The 19,024-nt window shown below is 54.8% G+C and overlaps 8 protein-coding genes across 8 annotated transcripts; 5 read left to right on the top strand and 3 right to left on the bottom strand.

Moving 5' to 3' along the window:
* Positions 1-1,208: 1,208 nt before the first annotated feature.
* Positions 1,209-3,398, top strand: C7974DRAFT_308858 (uncharacterized protein; the record flags this gene model as incomplete). Its single annotated transcript, XM_046138195.1, has 1 exon — positions 1,209-3,398. One exon carries the CDS (start codon positions 1,209-1,211, stop codon positions 3,396-3,398), a length of 2,190 nt encoding a protein of 729 aa, XP_045998170.1.
* An 872-nt stretch (positions 3,399-4,270) lies between these two features.
* Positions 4,271-5,376, top strand: C7974DRAFT_375491 (uncharacterized protein; the record flags this gene model as incomplete). Its single annotated transcript, XM_046140210.1, has 2 exons — positions 4,271-4,700; positions 4,748-5,376. 2 exons carry the CDS (start codon positions 4,271-4,273, stop codon positions 5,374-5,376), a joined length of 1,059 nt encoding a protein of 352 aa, XP_045998171.1.
* A 385-nt stretch (positions 5,377-5,761) lies between these two features.
* Positions 5,762-7,969, top strand: C7974DRAFT_412399 (ATP-dependent RNA helicase mss116 mitochondrial precursor; the record flags this gene model as incomplete). The annotated part of the gene is made up of 3 exons (XM_046143638.1): positions 5,762-6,129; positions 6,179-7,096; positions 7,168-7,969. 3 exons carry the CDS (start codon positions 5,762-5,764, stop codon positions 7,967-7,969), a joined length of 2,088 nt encoding a protein of 695 aa, XP_045998172.1.
* A 443-nt stretch (positions 7,970-8,412) lies between these two features.
* Positions 8,413-10,406, bottom strand: C7974DRAFT_392717 (uncharacterized protein). The gene is made up of 5 exons (XM_046141712.1): positions 10,097-10,406; positions 10,009-10,045; positions 9,894-9,961; positions 9,478-9,848; positions 8,413-9,302 (listed from the first exon to the last, which is right to left on the bottom strand). Exons 1-5 carry the CDS (start codon positions 10,253-10,255, stop codon positions 8,816-8,818), a joined length of 1,122 nt encoding a protein of 373 aa, XP_045998173.1. The 5' UTR covers positions 10,256-10,406; the 3' UTR covers positions 8,413-8,815.
* A 1,898-nt stretch (positions 10,407-12,304) lies between these two features.
* Positions 12,305-13,714, bottom strand: C7974DRAFT_170777 (uncharacterized protein). The gene is made up of 3 exons (XM_046136148.1): positions 13,426-13,714; positions 13,145-13,375; positions 12,305-13,095 (listed from the first exon to the last, which is right to left on the bottom strand). The coding sequence occupies exons 1-3, from the start codon at positions 13,529-13,531 to the stop codon at positions 12,395-12,397; spliced, it is 1,038 nt and encodes a 345-aa protein (XP_045998174.1). The 5' UTR covers positions 13,532-13,714; the 3' UTR covers positions 12,305-12,394.
* C7974DRAFT_170769 (uncharacterized protein) lies at positions 13,523-14,474 on the top strand. Its single transcript, XM_046136147.1, has one exon. The coding sequence runs from the start codon at positions 13,876-13,878 to the stop codon at positions 14,416-14,418; it is 543 nt and encodes a 180-aa protein (XP_045998175.1). The 5' UTR covers positions 13,523-13,875; the 3' UTR covers positions 14,419-14,474.
* A 120-nt stretch (positions 14,475-14,594) lies between these two features.
* On the top strand, positions 14,595-18,683 carry C7974DRAFT_334515 (SNF2 family N-terminal domain-containing protein). The gene is made up of 2 exons (XM_046139159.1): positions 14,595-17,828; positions 17,879-18,683. The coding sequence occupies exons 1-2, from the start codon at positions 14,661-14,663 to the stop codon at positions 18,275-18,277; spliced, it is 3,567 nt and encodes a 1,188-aa protein (XP_045998176.1). The 5' UTR covers positions 14,595-14,660; the 3' UTR covers positions 18,278-18,683.
* Positions 18,337-19,007, bottom strand: C7974DRAFT_452671 (uncharacterized protein; the record flags this gene model as incomplete). The annotated part of the gene is made up of 1 exon (XM_046145836.1): positions 18,337-19,007. One exon carries the CDS (start codon positions 19,005-19,007, stop codon positions 18,396-18,398), a length of 612 nt encoding a protein of 203 aa, XP_045998177.1. The 3' UTR covers positions 18,337-18,395.
* Between the last annotated feature and the right edge of the window lie 17 nt (positions 19,008-19,024).

Here is a 19,024-nt window from a genome sequence, read left to right on the forward strand (position 1 = left end):
CGGCGCGTGGCGCAGTCCTCCTTATTTACTGACAAACCCGGTAAAAGGAACATCTCTCGATCGACAATAATCGAGGGCATTTTGGAAGATTGCCGAGATACCACCGCTTCCCTACATGAGGGAGAAGGCTCAAGCGGAGTAGGAAAGCGCCGGCTGATCGAGAGGGCTGGAGAAGCGGACACGACATCGAAGCATAATTCTAGGTGGAACCGGTGAGGATGTGGTTCAGTATGCAAGTGCGCCTTTATGACTCGGTTACTATCTGGATTGGGCAGGCGTCTGCAAATACGTACGACTTCTGGTTGCACATGCTCGTTCTTGCTCTCAACTACTTCAAGACATGGCAAGATTGTCTTATTGCGCTGTCCATCCCCGACAGGTCGATGAAGGTCTCACCCATGGGAACGCGAGCTTTTTAAGCGACGTGACGGACCTGCAGTAGCATAGGATTCCCCTTTTCGATGCGTTGAGATCAGCTGTCAGCGGGCGCGCCAGCATGGGTCGCGATCGCCGCGTCACCCCTTGGAGGTTAGCGTACCCGTGACGGATCCCACTGATGAGCATGAGCGTCAAACACGTTGAATGGCTGCAGCGTCTTCGTCCCACCTAGAGAAACAATGGAGGCACGGTTGCTGTCGAACAACACCCCTCCCGCTGTGGAACGAGTGCTCCGCCGAGACCACAAGGGCTTGTGAGCACACCCTGTGGTAATCTATTTGCAGATCACGGCCACCCTAAACGGGAAGCCCGTCCTTCGTACAGCCTAGCGCGCGACCGGGGTCACCGCATGGCGGGCCAGACCACCACTGGCTGGCTGCACTCAGCGCCTCTTTCTGCGCACCGGGAACTCCCAAGGATTTAGGATTGTGGTTGCAGTGTCTTACTCCGCTCGACATGTTGTCTCCAACAACTGTCGCACCTTCGCGGACGACCGCCTCATTTTGCAAGATTGCGAGGAGCAGGACTTGTGGAGGCGACGCGTAAGAAACGGCGGAACAGCGGCATCATCAAGGAAAGATCAGACAGTAACTTTGGAACCGTTGTACGGACGAGGCTGGCGATTGGACGTAGCCTGGTAGGACGCACTTGTTGGAGGCGCTCCTCTTTCCGGTATCGAGCCCCTCACCCACGAAACACGGCGTCGACACCGAGCCTTGTAAAGCTACACGACCTTCACCATGGCGAGCGATGCGATGCTGCCTATGCCCATGTCCCCACGACAGTCGCCAGCAGAATTGGGGGGAGCAGCAGTCCAATGGCTCTGTTCGCGACGAGGGCGAACGGTGCTCCTCTCCATTGTTGTCCTCACGTTCATACTAGGCTTAGCAGGCGTACGACACTCTGAAGCCATCACGGATCGCTACCACGCCCTCTCCGCGCAACAATGGCGACCGTACCTCCCCAGCGCACCGAAGGTCACGAAGATACCTTTCAAAGCTCCTTCCAATACGACGCTGCAGCTCGAGAATGGCGAGATCGATCATCTACCACCCAAGCTTGAGAAGACAACACCGAACTTTCACCTGCTTATTAGCTCGGAGAAAGACTCGGACGCATTCTGCAAGTCGACGCTGTCAGCGATGCTACTCAACTATCCGCCGCCGACTGGTGTCAGCCTCGGTCAGACCTTCTTCGCAGCAGGCCGCAAGGAGAGACAGATACTGTACGGGATTCGCGAATATCTCCACAACGAAAAGCTAGTGCACGATGAGGATTTGTTGTTGTTCGTGGACGGTCAAGACACCTGGTTCCAGCTGCCGAGCGACGTTATTATCAAGCAGTATGAGGCGATCGTGGAGTACGCCAACGCAAGGCTGCTCAAGACGTACGGTGTCGACGAGAACAAGCGCCAGAAGTTCAATCAAACGATTGTGTTTGGGGCTCAAAAGGTATGCGATGCAGGTACTGCAGCTTGCAACTCTGCCCCGGAGTCAATACTGCCTCACGATACCTACGGTGCGAGCGCACAGACTACCAGCGAGGAAGATCTACCTGCAAAGTTCCTCAATTCAAGGGCTGTCATGGGCCCCGCGAAGGACCTTAGACTTTTCTTCGACGCAGCGCTGAAACGATTCGGGGAAGACATTAGCGAGAAACAGACCATGCAGTCGGTACTGGCCGCTATGTTCGGCGAACAGCAGTTGAGACGCGATGCCGCATTGACAGAGAGCAAGTCTACAGCAGCGAAGCTACGAGGATGGGTGGGGAAGGCAGTGGATGACCATGTGGCAGCTGAGCAGCGTCTGCAAGCAGCTAATGCTACGATTCGCGCTGAGAAGCAGTTCGAGTATTCTGTTGGTCTTGATTACACGCACACGCTCTTTCAACCACTACTTCATACGCATCTAGATGAGATCACGCCACTGAAGCACGACAATTCGACCGACTTAGCCAGATATCGCCATCCAGGAACCGTCACGCCGCACCTGTCTCTTCCGCCCACACTCCTTTCCAGCAAGCTTCCCTTCTGGAGTCCCAATCTTTATTTGCACAACCCTTCCCCCGAGACCAACAAGCCCGCCTTCATCGACAAACTTGATTTCGACTTTGATCTCGACCGCCTTCCCGACCGCCATGCACCCTGGTCCGACCTGCCACTCGTTCAGAACACGTACACCGGCGCAATTCCCGCGCTACTACTCCGAGTCCCCGAGTCTGCTCAAAAACAAAAGTCTTCCGGCATCTCAAGCGCGCAGATCTCTTTCAAAGACCTGTGGTTTGCTCCACATAAGCGTGCCCTCCTGCGTCAGTACTTCCGCACTTCACAGAGTCCGAACGGATATCACAATTCAGTCGTTGGCGGCGACCGGTCCTGGGACCAGCGTGGTGGGCGTGGTGGAGTGTGGACATCCAAGCAAATTTGGCTGCCATGGGGTGAAGTGGACGGCGTATGCGGTACACTGGCGCATTTGAAGAAAGTATTCGACGACGGCAAGGGTGTGTGGATGCATGAGCTGGAGCACGACAACGAGGGGCAGAGAATTAAAGCCGAGGAGGCCTACAAAAAGACTTTGGAAGAGAAGAAGCAGAAGGAGCTGGAGAAGGAGAAAGCCCGAGTACAGCTCGCGGCAGAGGTTGCAAAGCAAGAGCGCGAACGGGAGGAGCGGAAAAGGCTCAACAAGGAAAAGGCTGAAGAGAGTGAGCGGCAGAAGAAGGCCCTGGAGGAGAAAGAGAAAGCGGAAGCCGAGAGACTCAAGGCAGTCGAGGAGGCGAACAAACTTGCAGTCGAGGAGGCGAATAAACTTGCAGTCGAGGAGGCGAACAAACTTGCAGTCGAGGAGGCGAATAAACTTGCAGCCGAGGCGGAGGCGAGGAAGAAAGAAGTGGATGGGTCGGGAAAGACAAGCACTGAGGCGCAAAGTACCTCGACGAGGCGAGGGAAAAGATTTTTCGCATGAAGATGATCTACTCGATTTCATTTGCTTTCTCTGTACGTATCCTCACATTTTGGAGCTCGCTTTTGCGACGCATGCTGCATATTATATCCCCAGGTCTTATAGATTGGCCCAACTCTGTGGCTAGACGGCGTTTCTCAATCCAATTTACCTCACAGAAATTACTTCATGTCGGCAACGACGAAAGAGTCAAATTCGCGATGGCCATTTGAATGTATTGATCGTAGTGATCATGTGCCTCATCCATGACGGTAACTTTGCGTTCTGAGTCGCCACGAGGTAGAAACCCGAGCACGTACGGATTTCATGATGTGGAAACGGTTACAAAAGCTCGGGTAATACATCCAGGTATGTTTTAGCACGGTCGGGGTTGAGATATAGTTTACAAAGATAGCCGTGAAAGCGCGAATAAGACGTCGCCGATGCTCGTTTCAGGGCTCAGCCGTCCTCAACAACCTCTGCACCCCGCATCGTATCTTGCAGAGACGGCATCTCCCAAACAAAGACCATGTCCCAAAGGCTCAATCACAGTTCAGCCGTAGTAGAATATGAGGTCTGACGCCCCCACGTTGCGCGGCTGATTGGTGTTCAGCAATGCGACGCTAGCCGCCCGTTGACGCGCACGTCTCAACGGCTTTCACATGCTCACGATCTGACCACTGCCCGTCACATGGAAGAGTCAGCGGAGCCTCAGCAAAGCGGCGCGAGATAATTTCGGTGATGCGGCGACAGGGTCCATGTTCCGGCCGAAGGATCCCACTCCAACATGTATTTCTTGCGCCTCTTGTCTCGACGTCCGCTTGCGGTTCTCAAAAGTCGCGTGGAAGATAGCACTGCAACCCTGCAACCAGGCGCTGATAGATAAGCAAGGCAACATGCAGCAACACGACCAACCCAGTACCCTTGAGATAGACTCCGACGCTACCACACTTGTCGATACCACAGAGCTGAAGAATATTCGCGCCAGCATGATCTATCAGGTTCTCCCAGCCATGGTGTCGAGTCACCTTCCTACAATCCCTTCAATACGGCGGTCGATAGGCGAGATTCGTGATCGGCGCTTCCATAGCAAGACAGACTCGCTGACGGAGCTGCCGCTGCCTGTTACCCCACCACCCGGCTACACCTCACGACCGAGCAGTGGCAGCGCATCGCCAAACAGGCGGTCGATCGTCGTTGGCGAGACAGACCTCGATTTCTCAGACGATGCCTCTGAAAGACCCAGCAGCTCTATGAGCCTGAATCCTCCACCATTCGCTGCGTATGAGACAAAGACAGGCGTGAACTGGAGGTATGCCGGTCAAGGTAAGAACGCAATGCCCAAGACCTGCTTGTCCGCTAACACGCTGTAGGAGTCAACCTGATGACTCTGGCACACCGAGAGTCTAGTATACCCCACTACGGACTCGACGAGACCTCTCCAGTCCTCACACGACAACTCTACCTGCATGGCATGACCTACCTGCTCCGTGGCCTCCCGTCAGACCTCACACCGGAGGAGCTGCTGAGCCTGCAAGCAGCAATACCGCCGAGCTTGGTTGGATCACAGACCGACTCAGGCTTTTCACTCGTCCCGCGCTCGACGCAAAACCAGCTTCAGCATGACGTGTCTCCACAAGACGCCTCGATTTTACATCGCATAACCGCCACCATGGTCCTGCAGGCGCTCATGTTCATACAATTCCTTCTTCCGTACATCAAGATCTTCCTTGCGCACGCGTATCAGTTCGAGCGCGAGCATCAGATCACGCGGCGGTTGGTCAACGGCAGCATCACCACTGTGGATGACATTGGGAGGAGGAGTCTTCGGCTATCGCAGACAATCTGTCAGATGAACGATGGAAAGGTCGGCCAAGCCATCAACGAGATGACCATCTGGTGGGTTCGCGGCGTGACGGGCGGCGTGCAGCAAGGTATTGAGGAGGGGTTGAACTGGGAGCAGAGAGCACGTGAGAAGGGCAAAGTGGGGAGAATTGAGTAGGTCGACGGTCGCGAAGCAGATCATGCCATTCAGGCGCCATGAGAATGCCGAGTGTCTACGGTCATCACCAATAAACATATCAACACGTGCAAGCTGAAGCCAAATGAGATACCAACATAGTGATGCGTCGATTCTTATCTTAGCGGCAGTCTACCTCGTAGCGTGATTCCCCTAACGCGCGACGACTTGGTCCGAGCGCTGGAAAAAGTCCAGGGCGAAAGTTTCCGCGGGCACCATCACAGTTCGTCCATCGCCATTTGCCTTTGACACTGCGGCGCCTCTCATTCGGACGCCTTGTTTCATTGTTGCATATTAATACCTTGCTTTACGATACCCCTTGCACCTTGACGACACAGCGGCGAACCTCCGCAGTCCATCATCCATCATGTTTGGCGCATTCAGAAGATGCCCGACAACACTGTCGAAGAGCCTCTCTAGAGTCGCTGTTTCTTCGAGCGCCCTCCGCACTCCTCTCACACGCACATCGGTCCCTCTGAGGACACCGTCCGCCCGCATCGCCAATGCCTCGATCGCTGGATTCCACAGCAGCGCAAAGTGGCAACAGGTCGCGCAGGAGGTCCAGGCAGAGGAGGCGATCGCTGAGGACGGCCCAGCGACCACATTCTCAGAGCTTGGTTCTCGCGGTCTTGTGCATCCCAACCTCGTCAGAACCATTACCAGGAGCATGAAGATCGAGAACATGACGGATGTCCAGCAGAGGACCATCAATGAGGCCCTCAGCGGCGTTGACATGTAAGTCATAAAACACTCCAGACAGACACCCTCGACTGACGAACCACAGCATCGCGCAAGCAAAGACTGGTACTGGCAAGACCCTCGGTTTCCTCGTGCCTGTCATCCAGCGCATCATCACACGCGATCCCAAGCTCGGTGAGAAGACCCGCGGCTACAAGCGCGCCAAGGCCGACGACATCAGGGCCATTGTCATTTCCCCTACCCGTGAGCTCGCCGAGCAGATCGCCGTTGAGGCGAAGAAGATCACCCAGGACACCGGCCTTATCGTTCAGGCCGCCGTTGGAGGCACACAGAAGCGCATGATGCTGCAGAAGACTCAGCGCGAGGGCTGCCACATCCTTGTTGCTACCCCCGGACGTCTTCTCGACATCCTCTCGGACCCATACTCCGGCGTCAAGGCGCCCAACCTGAATGCCCTTGTCATGGACGAGGCTGATCGCCTGCTGGACGACGGTTTTACCAAGGAGATTGACGAGGTCAGGAAGCATCTCCCCGACCCCGAGGAGGTCGAGCGCCAGAACATGATGTTCTCTGCCACCGTTCCCCGCGATGTCGTCGAGCTTGTCCGCCGCACACTCCGCCCCGGCTTCCACTTCGCCAAGTGCGTCGACGAGAACGAGGAGCCCACACACGCCCGTATTCCTCAGAAGCAGGTCATGCTTGCCGGTTTCGAGAACATCATGCCTTCGCTTTACGAGCTCGCTGTGAAGAGCGCAAAGGCGGCCTCGGCCGGCGAGGCTCGTCCATTCAAGGCCATTGTCTACTTCAACTCCACTGCTGAGGTCACTCTCGCCGCGTCCGTGTTTTACAAACTCAACGGCGGGTTCAAGTCGAAGTCTCCTATCAGCAGCATCCGCAACTTTGAGATTCACGCCAAGCTCTCCCAGGGCCAGCGCACCCGCGCCGCGGACGACTTCCGTGCATGCAAGTCCGGCATCCTCTTCTCCTCTGATGTCACAGCTCGGTAAGTTTGAGATCTCTTTATATCTTTGGAGCCATCAGCATGACATATCGCTAACACAACACCTCCTGTAGTGGAATGGACTTCCCGAACGTGAGCCACGTAATCCAGATCGGTCTCCCCCGCGACCGCGAATCCTACATTCACCGTCTCGGCCGCACTGGACGTGCCGGTAAGGAGGGAGAGGGCTGGATCTTCCTGACACCTTTCGAGCGACAGGAGGTTAACCGCCGTCTCCGCGGTCTGCCTCTCACCGACGCTACGTCCTCGCTCGATACTGCTACAATCGACATGAGCCAGCCCGCCGAGGTTCCCGAGGAGGCCGGTCAGATCCTCAAAGATGTCACACAGGCGCACCAGAAGGTCTACCCTGATCAACTTGAGGGCGCTTTCCGTGGCCTGTTCGGTAGCTTCCAGTGGTATGGCGACAAGCAAGGACTGCTCGAGGGTGCCAACCGCCTGGCAGAGTTTGGTTGGGGCATGGAGTCACCTCCCCAACCCCCGGCTTCTCTGTTCGCTGGCGGCGGCGGACGCGGCCGTGGACGCTCCGGCGGCTATGGCGGCGACCGCGGTGGTGACCGTGGCGGCTTCGGCCAACGCAGCGGCGGCTTTGGTGGACGTGACGGCGGTCGCTCTGGCGGCTTCGGTGGACGCGATGGCGGACGCGATGGAGGACGCGGCGGCGGCTTTGGTGGACGTGACGGTGGCCGCTCTGGCGGCTTCGGCGGACGTGACGGCGGTCGCTCCGGTAACTTCTTCGGTGGACGCGACGGCAAACGCGACGGTGGACGCAGCAGTTTCGGTGGTGACCGAAGAGGAGGAGGCAGCTTCGGAGGTCGCAGCGAGCGATCTTCCCGCCCGGACTTTGACTTCTAAGTTTTTGGACCCAAGACTGTAAGCTGACGGCTGATGTTTGTATACTACTTCGCTTCTCCGGTGGCGTTGCCTCGCTCTGCCAAGGGCGACTTCACGCTCTGCCTGGAGCGACACGCATTCACTGTACCATATGTATACCCATGAGCTGTCTTGATAGAAGGAAGGGAATATGGGGTTGGCATTGGGCGGCGTTACTGGCTTGGGAGCGACAAAAGCTTCTCCGATTTCGACATCACCTCTCCATTCATGTTTGGAGTTCCGAAATAGTCGCATGTACTGTACGATGATATGTATTGATCACGCTCTACTCTCTGCTCCTCGCGTGATGCTATGTCTTGTGGTGCCGCAAGTCCACCGTCGTTGTATAAGCTTTGTGCTCTCCAAACGTACGCCATAGCTCTATCCCGTCCCCTTGGACTGGACAGCCGTGGAATACAGACACTAATTAATGATACCAATGCAACCAAGCACATTCGAGGAAAATACAATGAGTCGCCTCGTCGAGAGTCTTTCCTATCAGACTAAGTACGCCTGACTGAAGTATTTGTTAGCATTTGTGTAACTTCTCGCCTCAGATAGCGATGGTGGACATGCCAGGGTGCGGTAGTGTGTCTACGGTGCGTGGGGGCTCAGACCGGAGGTTCTGAGTCCGGTGGTCTTTTTATGGGGCTGGGTTTCGCGGGTGCTTGACGTAGTCTATTATTACAATCGACCTGTCGTGACAATGCTCAAGTTGTCTACAGGCACAGTCACGGGCAGGACAGACAATGTCGTGTCAGTGCTGTATATGAAAGTATGCTATCAAGCTGGGTATCAATACTAATTAAAACGGTACCATCAAAAGCGCTAAACGGCACTCCTCGACTCCTTGACCAGCGTGTCAGTACTATCCCGTCCATCTCGCCCTTTACTCTCCGGCGTGGCCCAGCCACTGAACCGGTCTCCGCCGCCCTCGACCTTGATGTGGATATGCGTCTCGACCTGGATGTCGCCAGCGTCTATGTCGCTCGAGCCGTGGGACCCAGGCCGCGACGCCTTCGCCGTGGTTTCCAGCGAGATGTCGCCGTTGTGGCTCGCCAAGGGGCGACTACGCGCAGTGCCGATGGTCGGGTAGATGCGCGGCGTGCTGCGCGTGTCGCGGCGGTGCGACGAGAAAACGCCGGGCAGCCATTTGGTCATCAGGGGCCGGAGCAGCGGGAGGCAGGAGCAGATGATGCCCACGTTGGCTTCGACGGAGCTCCACGTGGCGGCGGCGGGGTTGTCGTAGCTCTGGTCGGTGGAGTTGGAGATAGCGACGAGTGATTGGAGACGCAGAATCGAGACGATGCAGACGCTGTGACGTGTTAGTACCGTGCACTGAAACGCGGCTTGGGGTCGAAGGGGAAGCGTAGGTGGTACACAGCTGCATGCGTCTTTTCTGAGTTGCACAGAATAGAGCAGCCGCAGATACGAAACTGCGGCCCCGCCACGCGACCAGGAAATGGATAGAGTGGGAAAACGTGACTTACAAGCCGCCGACAGCGAAGATTCCAATCAGAGCTGACTTTTGTCTTTTCCCGAGTTGCAATCGTCGGATCACTGGCATCGGGAGGAGAATAATGACGAAGTCCGTGACGATGTTGATGGCCGCGTTGGTGAACCACATGGCGAACTGATCAAGGCAGTATGCGTCCTCCTTGGTCCAGAAAGCACGCACTGGTACGCAAGCGAAGATGCTGCCGAAGACCGTCCAGACAGTGTAGGCTATTACTACTGCGAAGACGCACCAGCACATGAGTCGAAACTTGCGGGTCGGGAATACTCGGTGGTACTGCAGAAGAAGCGAGCTCTTCGTCAGTCCGAGTGATAGGTAGTAGACGATCAGTGATGCCCAGAAAGCCTGCTGTGGTCAGCATGGGAAGCCAAAAGCAACGAATGATAGTACCTTCGAGACTTTGACATTGTCCTCTGCTGATAATGAAGTCGAGTGCATACCCATTCCCCATTTCACCTCTACACTGCGTTAGTTATGGATGAATAACACAGTGTGCTCGACGTACGGTAGGCAATGGCGATAGTCAAACAAATGGAACAGAGCTGCAGCGTTGTCAGTAAGCATTCAGAGATATGACATGTCAGGGAACTCACTGTTGCTACTAAGATGAGGTGGTCCTCGATACCTGGAGCACGAACGATGAACCATCGAGTGTACAACCGCAGGACGACACTGACAAAGGCTATGACGGAGAAAGCGACAGACGTGTCAAACGCCTGCTCGCCACGGGGATTGTCGATGCGATTGAACATTGTGAGGATGGTCGACAGTCCTCACTTGCGGCAAGAGAGTGCTTGTCACATAAAGCTGTCAAGACGGGTCCGCGTACTTGTGGAAGCTAATGAATGTGTTCTACAGATGAGCAAGTTTTAGGATTAGTTAGAGCGCCGACTTGTCTGGGGCGCACATGCTTAAGACATGATCGGATGGACGAAGTGGATTCTGTGGGGACACGGCAGGGCTGCAGGGGCTCTTTTGCAACGTGCACAGTGCAACGTACTCGAACGAGGGCCGTCTTAGCGGCGTCTACTTGCATAGAGTTGACGGGGACTGCATCTCTTTCTGCGTAGACAACCTCGGCTAGCTGCAGAGCTCTGTCGTAGCTTAAAAACGCCTTTTGAAGCGAAGGAACAGCTCCGTATAGGGCAATATTCTTCGATCAAACCGAGGTGTGCTCCACGAGGCGGCTCAAGATGCCCACCACGTGGCAAATGACTGTGGGTTAGGTACGTATTGTGGTCACGATCGACTGGATCATCCATTCGAGTTCAGGAGTCTCTTTCGAGTGCCAGCCTATACCTTTTCGAAGTCATCGGCGAGGCTATACCCTGTTACGAGATTTATTTGGCATAGATTTGACTGACCTTGTACTGATCTGCTACGATCCCTGAGCTTGTAAGCAGTCGGATATGAGGAAGGTTTTCAACGCCAATAACCCGATAGTGCAAGCCACAAGATGGAATACGCGTTTATAGTGGTGGAAAGCGAAAGGCCTCACTTCGCTGCGTTGGAACCACACAGCTGGATTCACGCAGGTACAGCCAATGATCAGCGGACGTTAGCGAAAGGAGCGATCCACTAGGATTCTGGTCGACGTCCGACAGTGCGGCGGTGGTCGAGGGATTCCGAGCAGTTTCGCATCGTTCTAGAGATGGGGCTGTTGACCACCTTCTTCCCTGCACGTCGATCCTTCCACGTTCGATGCGAAGCGACATAGGTCGCTGAGTGGCCTGGAGTCAGTCTGGAGGGTGGACCTTTGTTGTGCGATACAGGGGCATGGGCATTGCGAATCAGTCAGTCGTGACGCCGCGGCCCGGCATTCTGTCGTGGCCTAAAACAAGGGCTGCCGAACGTACCGGCGGGCACCATGCTCCTGACAGCAAAGTATCTTTTGCGGGCCATTTACACCCAGCGAATGGGATGTAGTTTGAATGTTTAGGCGAACCGCGACGCAACAGGGGCGACGCGCTCGAAATTCCTGCAAATCCTTCGCGCAGCCCGAGTCTCAAGATGTTCATAGCCGTTGCCGAGCCGACATGCACGCGCTCATTCTGCGCACAAATTCCGATGGACATCAAGCGACAAATTGCGTGCTGGATGCGGTGCAGATGAGCGGTTTGCCGATCAACCCCGAGCACATGTCACGATGATCAGCATGGCGAGTTGTCTACATCAGTCGCGACAAGTCTCACGGTCAGGAACTGAGTTTTTGCGCCTCACTGTTGGTAGCTTTGGACGTGAACAGCGGGAGGCGACGAGAGGATCTGTGCTCTGCAGAATCTCGGCTGCGCCTGTACATGGCCTGAGATTGCAGTGGTGCCGACGTACATATATACATCCATGCAAAACACGGACTGAGGCATCACGAACATGTGGTCTGATGAACTTCAGCATGCGTACGCGAGGTATGGCCGAGTCAGTGGATGCGCCTCAACAGGAATGACATGATGACATGGCCGATGTCACTGTGAAGTGTGGGGACAAGCGTGTCGGCGAGGTCCATGCGGAATAGCTCGGCTGCCCTTTTCGTCTGCAGATGTACATGAATGACTCGGTGCAAGATAGGTGAAGTACCTGTGATGGTAGCCATGCGGAGAGAAAGGTCGAAAACGCCGCCCCAAGGGAATGGAGGGCGAATCGGAAGCGTGCAGCCATGGTTCAGGCACAAGAAGACTCCCTGTTCTGTTTGGTAGGGACAACTCGATACAGATAGTATAGCTCATTACAGCAAAAGTCGCGGCTAAAGCCAACCTATAACGCTATGTCACTCACAGCCCAATGGGGTACATGACTGAAGATCATAAAGTTCACCTCGAAATTGATTGCACTACCTAAGTAATGATCTGCTCGGAAGGTAAGTGCCCGTGCACAACGTGTCTTGAGCATTCTGATCAAGCAGTCAACCTCAGTCTCCTCAAACCTCGCTCTAACCTTCGCTTGTTCGACTGGTCGACGATCTTTTTGTCCAGGCAGAACCACCACTTCCTGTAAAACGATTCTCCTACTTCCCATGCCTCCTCGACATACTCGTTGCCTTGTCCCAAAGCTACCGAGTTTCCGTGTATTATGAAACCCCCGCCGTCTTCCAAGTCGTCGATGTCTTGAACAAGCTGAACAATGGCTTTGCATTGGCCAGCTGGTGTTGCACCCTGCTTGCATGACGACCACGACCATTTTTCTGCTGTATCTGATCCAGGACCATCATCTTCCTGTGCGATGGGCGGCCGCAACTTATTCGGCATCGCTAGCATTAGGATCAATTTCTCGCGCATGCTCGGCCAGGGCAGCAGATCAAGAGTTGGATGATGTGGGATGGTGAACTGTACAGAGGTAGGGTGCAGATTTGGTGGTAAAAAGGCGGGGTAAGATGCAGATACCGGCATAACGTGCGTGTAGGAGGGGTCCCATATCTTGTCACTCACATTCAACGCAGTTGCAATTGACAGAAGTGCCTGGAGCATATTCATGACAGGCATCGCCAGTAAGTCTGCGTCGCCAGTGAGGGGGAAGGTAAACTCGGACGAAGACGAACTGTACTGTAGATCTAGGAATTCTGGGGTTGATGGTAATGGTGTTGGTAAATCTAGAGAAGCTAAGGAACTGGTCAACAAAGTCATTAAGATAGAAGGTCACGTGCGTACGATTGAGATACTCCACCAGGTTTGTGTCGAAGAGATCTCCTTGGATGCCAAAGTCTGGAATCGCGTCTTCATATGGCATAACAGTGAGTTCTCCGGTCTGGTCTGGCTTGTCAAGGGTCGGTCCAGTTGGCGGTGATGCATCCTCGCTGCTCGTTGAACGATGATCAGCGAGACTTTGGAGATCTTTAGCTTGCGCTTCCAACGAAGCTATCTTCTCCTTGCGTCGTTGACCTGCAACTTTGTGTTAGCTCGTATGTAGAACGCCGCAGCGATGCACTTACGGTATCGACGCTGTGCGAGCACATTGAGCACCCTCTTCCTGTCTGGGTTGCCTAGATCAGGCACGTCTCCGGCGCTACGTCTCTTTTGAACGCGATCTGCAGGCATATCGTTATGTTAACAGAGCTTAACAATACATGTAATGTGTACGAGGAGGTTGGAGTAGACCAAAGTGATGCGATATAAGGGGATGCGGAGACCATAACGTTATGCTTACGGTCAAGCTAACCGGATTTGATCGGCACAGCACTAGAATGACCATCTGTGATTGGTTAGGCAGCACGCTGGTTTTGGGTGTCTGACGGCCGACTTCAACATAACGTTCGTAGCTGATCGTAACAACGAAAGCTGAAAGGAATGATGAAAGCTGATAGCAATGATGAAAGCTGACATCCAGAATGTAAAGTAAGGCAACACTCTGTCTGGCAGTTATAAGAGTGCAAAGCGAATGCATGTACAGCACTCACGAACACATTGCAAGCTCATCCTACCCATTCATCATTGCCAATACAGACTTCATCAACATGTCCTACACATCGCACAATGCAAGCAGCCCTCTTCTTGATGCTACACTCAACGCCAAGACTGATCGCTCGGTCGAACCAATCTCATCAAGCACACTCTGGGCTGTCAAAGCGCTCTCTTACATGCGAATTGCTACAGGAGCAGCATGCCTTGTAGCACCCCAGTTCACATGCGCACTGTTCAAATATAATGTGCCAGTTGGCTCAGCTCTGCTTGTGCGTATGGTTGGGGCTCGCGACGGTGTGCTGGGCGAGCTACTGCTCACGGCTGAGGACAAAGAAGCCCCTGACGGAGGAAGACGGGAGATGAGAAGGGCACTGTGGACGGGTATTGCAGCGGATGCTATCGATATTGGTAGTCTGACGTATGCTGTTGCGAAGGGTCATGTGGGGAAGCCAACAGGAGGACTGTTTGGTGCTGGAGCTGTTGTTTTCATGGGGCTGGGTGCGTGGGGATTGAGGGGATTGTGAATAGTCTGTGATTTGGTGGGACGGAAGAGGTGTTTTAAAGTAATTCGAAATGACCAAAGTGTTTGCTTAATGGAAGTGCACTCGTGACTGCGCGATCTTGACACGCGTGGCCCACGTGCTGCGGGGCTTGTTTACCACTAAGGCTGCCTAATCGGAACACAAACACGACGGTAGCGCCTTCTCTCCACTACGAAGCCACACTGCAAAGGCTCTCTGATTGCTGCCACACATCACCACCGTCCATGAACAGCGGCTCGCAGAAGCACCGTGCGCCATTTGCACCGCTGAACACACTCACATCATCACAGGAGCCGGCATACGCCCCACTTGGCACGCCAGAGTCCTCCTTCTACGGCGACTCGAGCTCCCTCTTCGACGAAGCCTCGAGCCCGTTCGCACCGAGCCCGTATATCCCTCCACCCAGCACACAATCCAGAATGGTGCGAGAGCGAGAGCCGTCGGCGCTGCCGCCGCGCCCGGAGGCCCAGAAGCCTGCACCCTCCGCGGCCATGCAAGAGCGCATCGCAGCTCCACAATTTGGACAGGCCAGTCCTCTGCGTAACCCGCTGAGGCAAGACAAGCCCAAACACGCCCACTTGTTCAACATCCCAAAGCCTGGCCAGCCAAGGCCAGAACACCACCAAACAACCGCTCGCATACCAAACCCACAAGCTCTTCCTACACACAAGCCTCACCAATCCAGTTCAGCAAAACCTGCGGCCAAGGTAGACGCTTTCGGCCGACCGATCGACGATGACCTTTTCGAGATACCAGCTAGCAGCTTCCAGCCTCGACCGTCGGCCAGCGTACCGGTACCCCGGCCGTTCAACCCACCTGCGCAGACCATGCAGCCGCCGCCACGCTCGTTGTACTCGTCGATCGGCCACGGGAATGGCTTCCAGCCGGTGAATAGAGGTGCACACAATCCCCTGCAAGAGGCACGGAAGACGATCATCCTAGACGACGAGGATGATTTCGACCCTGATGGCGCCGTGTTCGCAGATCGCGGTCGGTTCGGCGCACCTGATTTGGACGCCTACGTCGATCAGGCACAAGCAAGCGAGAACATCAAGGCACTTCTTGAGGGTGCGCTGGATGAAGACGAAGAGAAGATTCCCCGCACACGAGGGCGAAAGAAGAAGAAGCAGGAGGCGAAGGATGCTACCAAATCTCTGGCCGACCGACTTAAGGGGTTGGGCGTCGAGGACAAGGAACCAGAGCCTGAGCCTGAAGAGCCTGAAGCAGAGGACGACGAGGACGACGGCTTCGTCGATGGTCTGAAGGTCAGCCTGTTGCCGCATCAAGTCGACGGTGTCTCGTGGATGATCGAGAAGGAAACAGGAGCACACAACAAGCGAGGGAAGCTCCCCAAGGGTGGCATCTTGGCCGACGACATGGGTCTGGGTAAGACTGTGCAGTCGATGGCACTCATCCTCTCCAACCCTAGACCGGAGAAGGGTGCTGAACCCGAGAATAAGAAGAACAAGATCCTGGATATTGTTGGCAAAGGCACACTTGTCGTTGCTCCACTGGCGCTGATCAAGCAGTGGGAGTCGGAGATCAACACAAAGGTCGCGAAGACGCATGCGCTGAAGGTTCTTGTACACCACGGCCCCAACCGCACAAAGTCAGCCGACAAACTTAAGCAGTATGACGTCGTCATCACGACCTACCAAGTCCTTGCATCCGAGCATGCGCAGTGTGGAGATGGTCCGGACGGTCTCAAGAAGGGTTGCTTTGCGGTGCACTGGTACCGTATGATGTTGGATGAAGCCCACACAATCAAGAACCGCAACGCAAAGATGACAAAAGCTTGTTATGAAGTTCGCTCGCACTATCGTTGGTGTCTGACTGGTACACCGATGCAGAACAACCTCGATGAGCTACAGAGCTTGATCAAATTCCTCCGCATCCAGCCGTACTGTGAGATGTCGGCTTGGAAAGATTCCATCACTGGTCCTATGAAGAACGGTCGTGGTAACCTTGCCATGCGACGACTACAGATCTTCCTCAAAGCCTTCATGAAGCGCCGAACCAAGGATGTGCTCAAAAAAGACGGAGCGCTCACGTTTGGAGGGAAGGGCAAGGACGGCGCAGAGAAACCAGCCTTCCAGATTGTTGAGCGAAACGTCGAGACTGTCATAGGAGAATTCACGGCCAAAGAGCGCGCTTTTTACGATCGCTTGTCTACTCGAGCCCAAGACCGCCTTGAAGAGCTGATGGGTGGCGCGAAGCAGGACTACATTGGAGCTTTGGTCTTGCTGCTTCGTTTGCGACAGGCGTGCAACCACCCCAACCTCACCAAGAGCAATGTCAAGGACGACAAGGATGCGTTGACAACGGGGTCGAAACAAGGAACACAGACTGAATTTCAGACTCCTCGAAAGGGCCCCCGGGGCGACGATGCCGATGACCTGGCGGATCTGCTCGGTGGCTTGAGTGTGGCCACCAAGCGCTGTGATTTGTGTCAACGAGCGCTCAATCGCGACAACGCTGCGAACGGTTCCATCCGTTGCCATGACTGCGAGGAAGATCTCAACGCCTCGACAAAGAAGATGAAGAAGCATAAGAAGAAGCACCGCAAAGACAAGCACAGGTCTGAGAAGACGAAAAAGTCATCTAAAACAGTAGATCCTACGGATGACGATGACGAAGACGAAGAGGACGTTGTCCGGCCCTCACAAGCATCCCGTCAGCGCCGCGTCATTGTAGACAGCGATGACGAGGAAGAAGAGGGCGAATGGCTAGTGCCCGAGGACCAGCAACAATCTGAAGACCTCGGTGTTGCTGGGGGTACAGATGACGAGGACGCAGAAGGCGGCGGTGACACATTGGCATCCATCGACTCTCAAGCGACTGGAAGCGTCGATGACAGCAAGAGCAACCTGGACTCTTTCATTGTGCACGATACTGACAGCGAGGATGAGGCGCCGATAGTACGCAAGAAGCTGTTCACAAAGGAGAAACCCCGAATAGCCAGGCCTGTGTCTGACCGCGAAGATGGCTCGACCACAGAGGCAGAATCGGAGTCAGGCTCAGAAGACGAAGACGAAGACGAGTCTGCGACAGAGGAGTCAGACTCCGACTACAACGCTTCTGACCTCGTCCCGTCGACGAAGATCCGCCAGCTCCTCCAGATCCTGGAGAAGGAGACACCGGACCACAAAGTCATTGTCTTCTCGCAGTTCACCTCCATGCTCGACCTTATCGAGCCATTCTTAAAGCGCGCGAACTTCGTCTTCACTCGCTACGATGGAAGCATGCGTAATGACCTGCGTGAAGCCAGCTTGCACAAGCTGCGCGAAGACAAGCGCACTCGGGTGCTGCTGTGTAGTCTGAAGTGCGGAAGTTTGGGTCTAAATCTTACGGCTGCGTCGAGAGTGGTCATCATGGAGCCGTTCTGGAATCCTGTAAGATTTCTCTCTGATCTCGACATTACCTATATACTAACACGTCGCAGTTCGTCGAAGAACAGGCCATTGACCGCGTCCACCGCCTCAATCAAACTGTCGACGTGACCGTGTATCGTCTCTCCATCCACAACAGTGTCGAAGAGCGCATCCTCGAGCTTCAAGAGGCAAAGCGCAAACTTGCGCAGGCCGCGATCGAGGGCGGCAAGGCCATCGGCAAGCTCTCCATGAAGGACATCCTCAACCTCTTCAAGCGCGAGGCCGAGTACGATCACACTCATATGGATGCAGGCCCTGAACAGGACATCTTCACTAAGAGGAGGGTGCTTGAACAGGGGGCTGAGATCGGCGGGAGGGGAGAATCGACGGCGCCGAAGCCCGCGAGGAAGGCGGGTAGTCTGGGGTTCAGGAAGGAGAGGAAAGAGGACACTGTTTATGGCCGGCGTTAGAAATGTGTTCACAGGTCTTTGCAGACAACGATTAGATGACAGACGGATGCATCATGAGGCGTTCTGACTTCTGGATACTTCCCTTGGATGCGAGATTCATATGGCGTTTGAATTAAGATTACCATTTTTTGAACCATTCCCCTTGCGCCGGCTGTTGGATATCTCGCTTATAAAACACCTCGTAAAAAATCATAACCACTACAGATAAAATCACAATCACAATAGCAGCGATGCCCTTGCGGTTCTCCCTGCTGAAACGAGGCCGTCTGCTCAAACGAGACTGTCGACGACCCGAAAAACGTCGCAAAGGGGGCATGTCAGTTATACCCTCCTCGTTAGTTCTCTCACGTCGAACCGGCCTGAAGTTGCCCAACTCGTCCGCGAAGACTATCGGTGCGGGTGCTGCTGGCGTTGGAGGCACTCGTGGTGCTGGTGATGGTGGTGGAGCCGGGACTGGATGGCGTGGGTAGATCCAGTCATACCGTGGCGGGAGGTATGACGGCTCGTATATATTCGCGGGCGTCGAGATGGTGTCGTCCTCGCGCTCGATGTTGCCCAGCTCCAGATCGCGCTCTTGCTGCCTCCATAATACTGAGCGGAGCCTGCTGGTGCCTAGCCATCTTTGTGACGCGGGATATCGCTCGTATGTGGGTAGCACGACATCCCCATCGTATGAGGGGAGTGTCTCGGCTGAGCCGGAGGCGCTGCTCCAGATGTATAGGGATGGCATTTCAGGATATTCAGTCC

Source organism: Boeremia exigua (genome assembly GCF_020726555.1).
Source record: "Boeremia exigua strain MPI-SDFR-AT-0100 chromosome Unknown C7974scaffold_5, whole genome shotgun sequence".
Taxonomy (NCBI): Eukaryota; Fungi; Ascomycota; class Dothideomycetes; order Pleosporales; family Didymellaceae; genus Boeremia; species Boeremia exigua.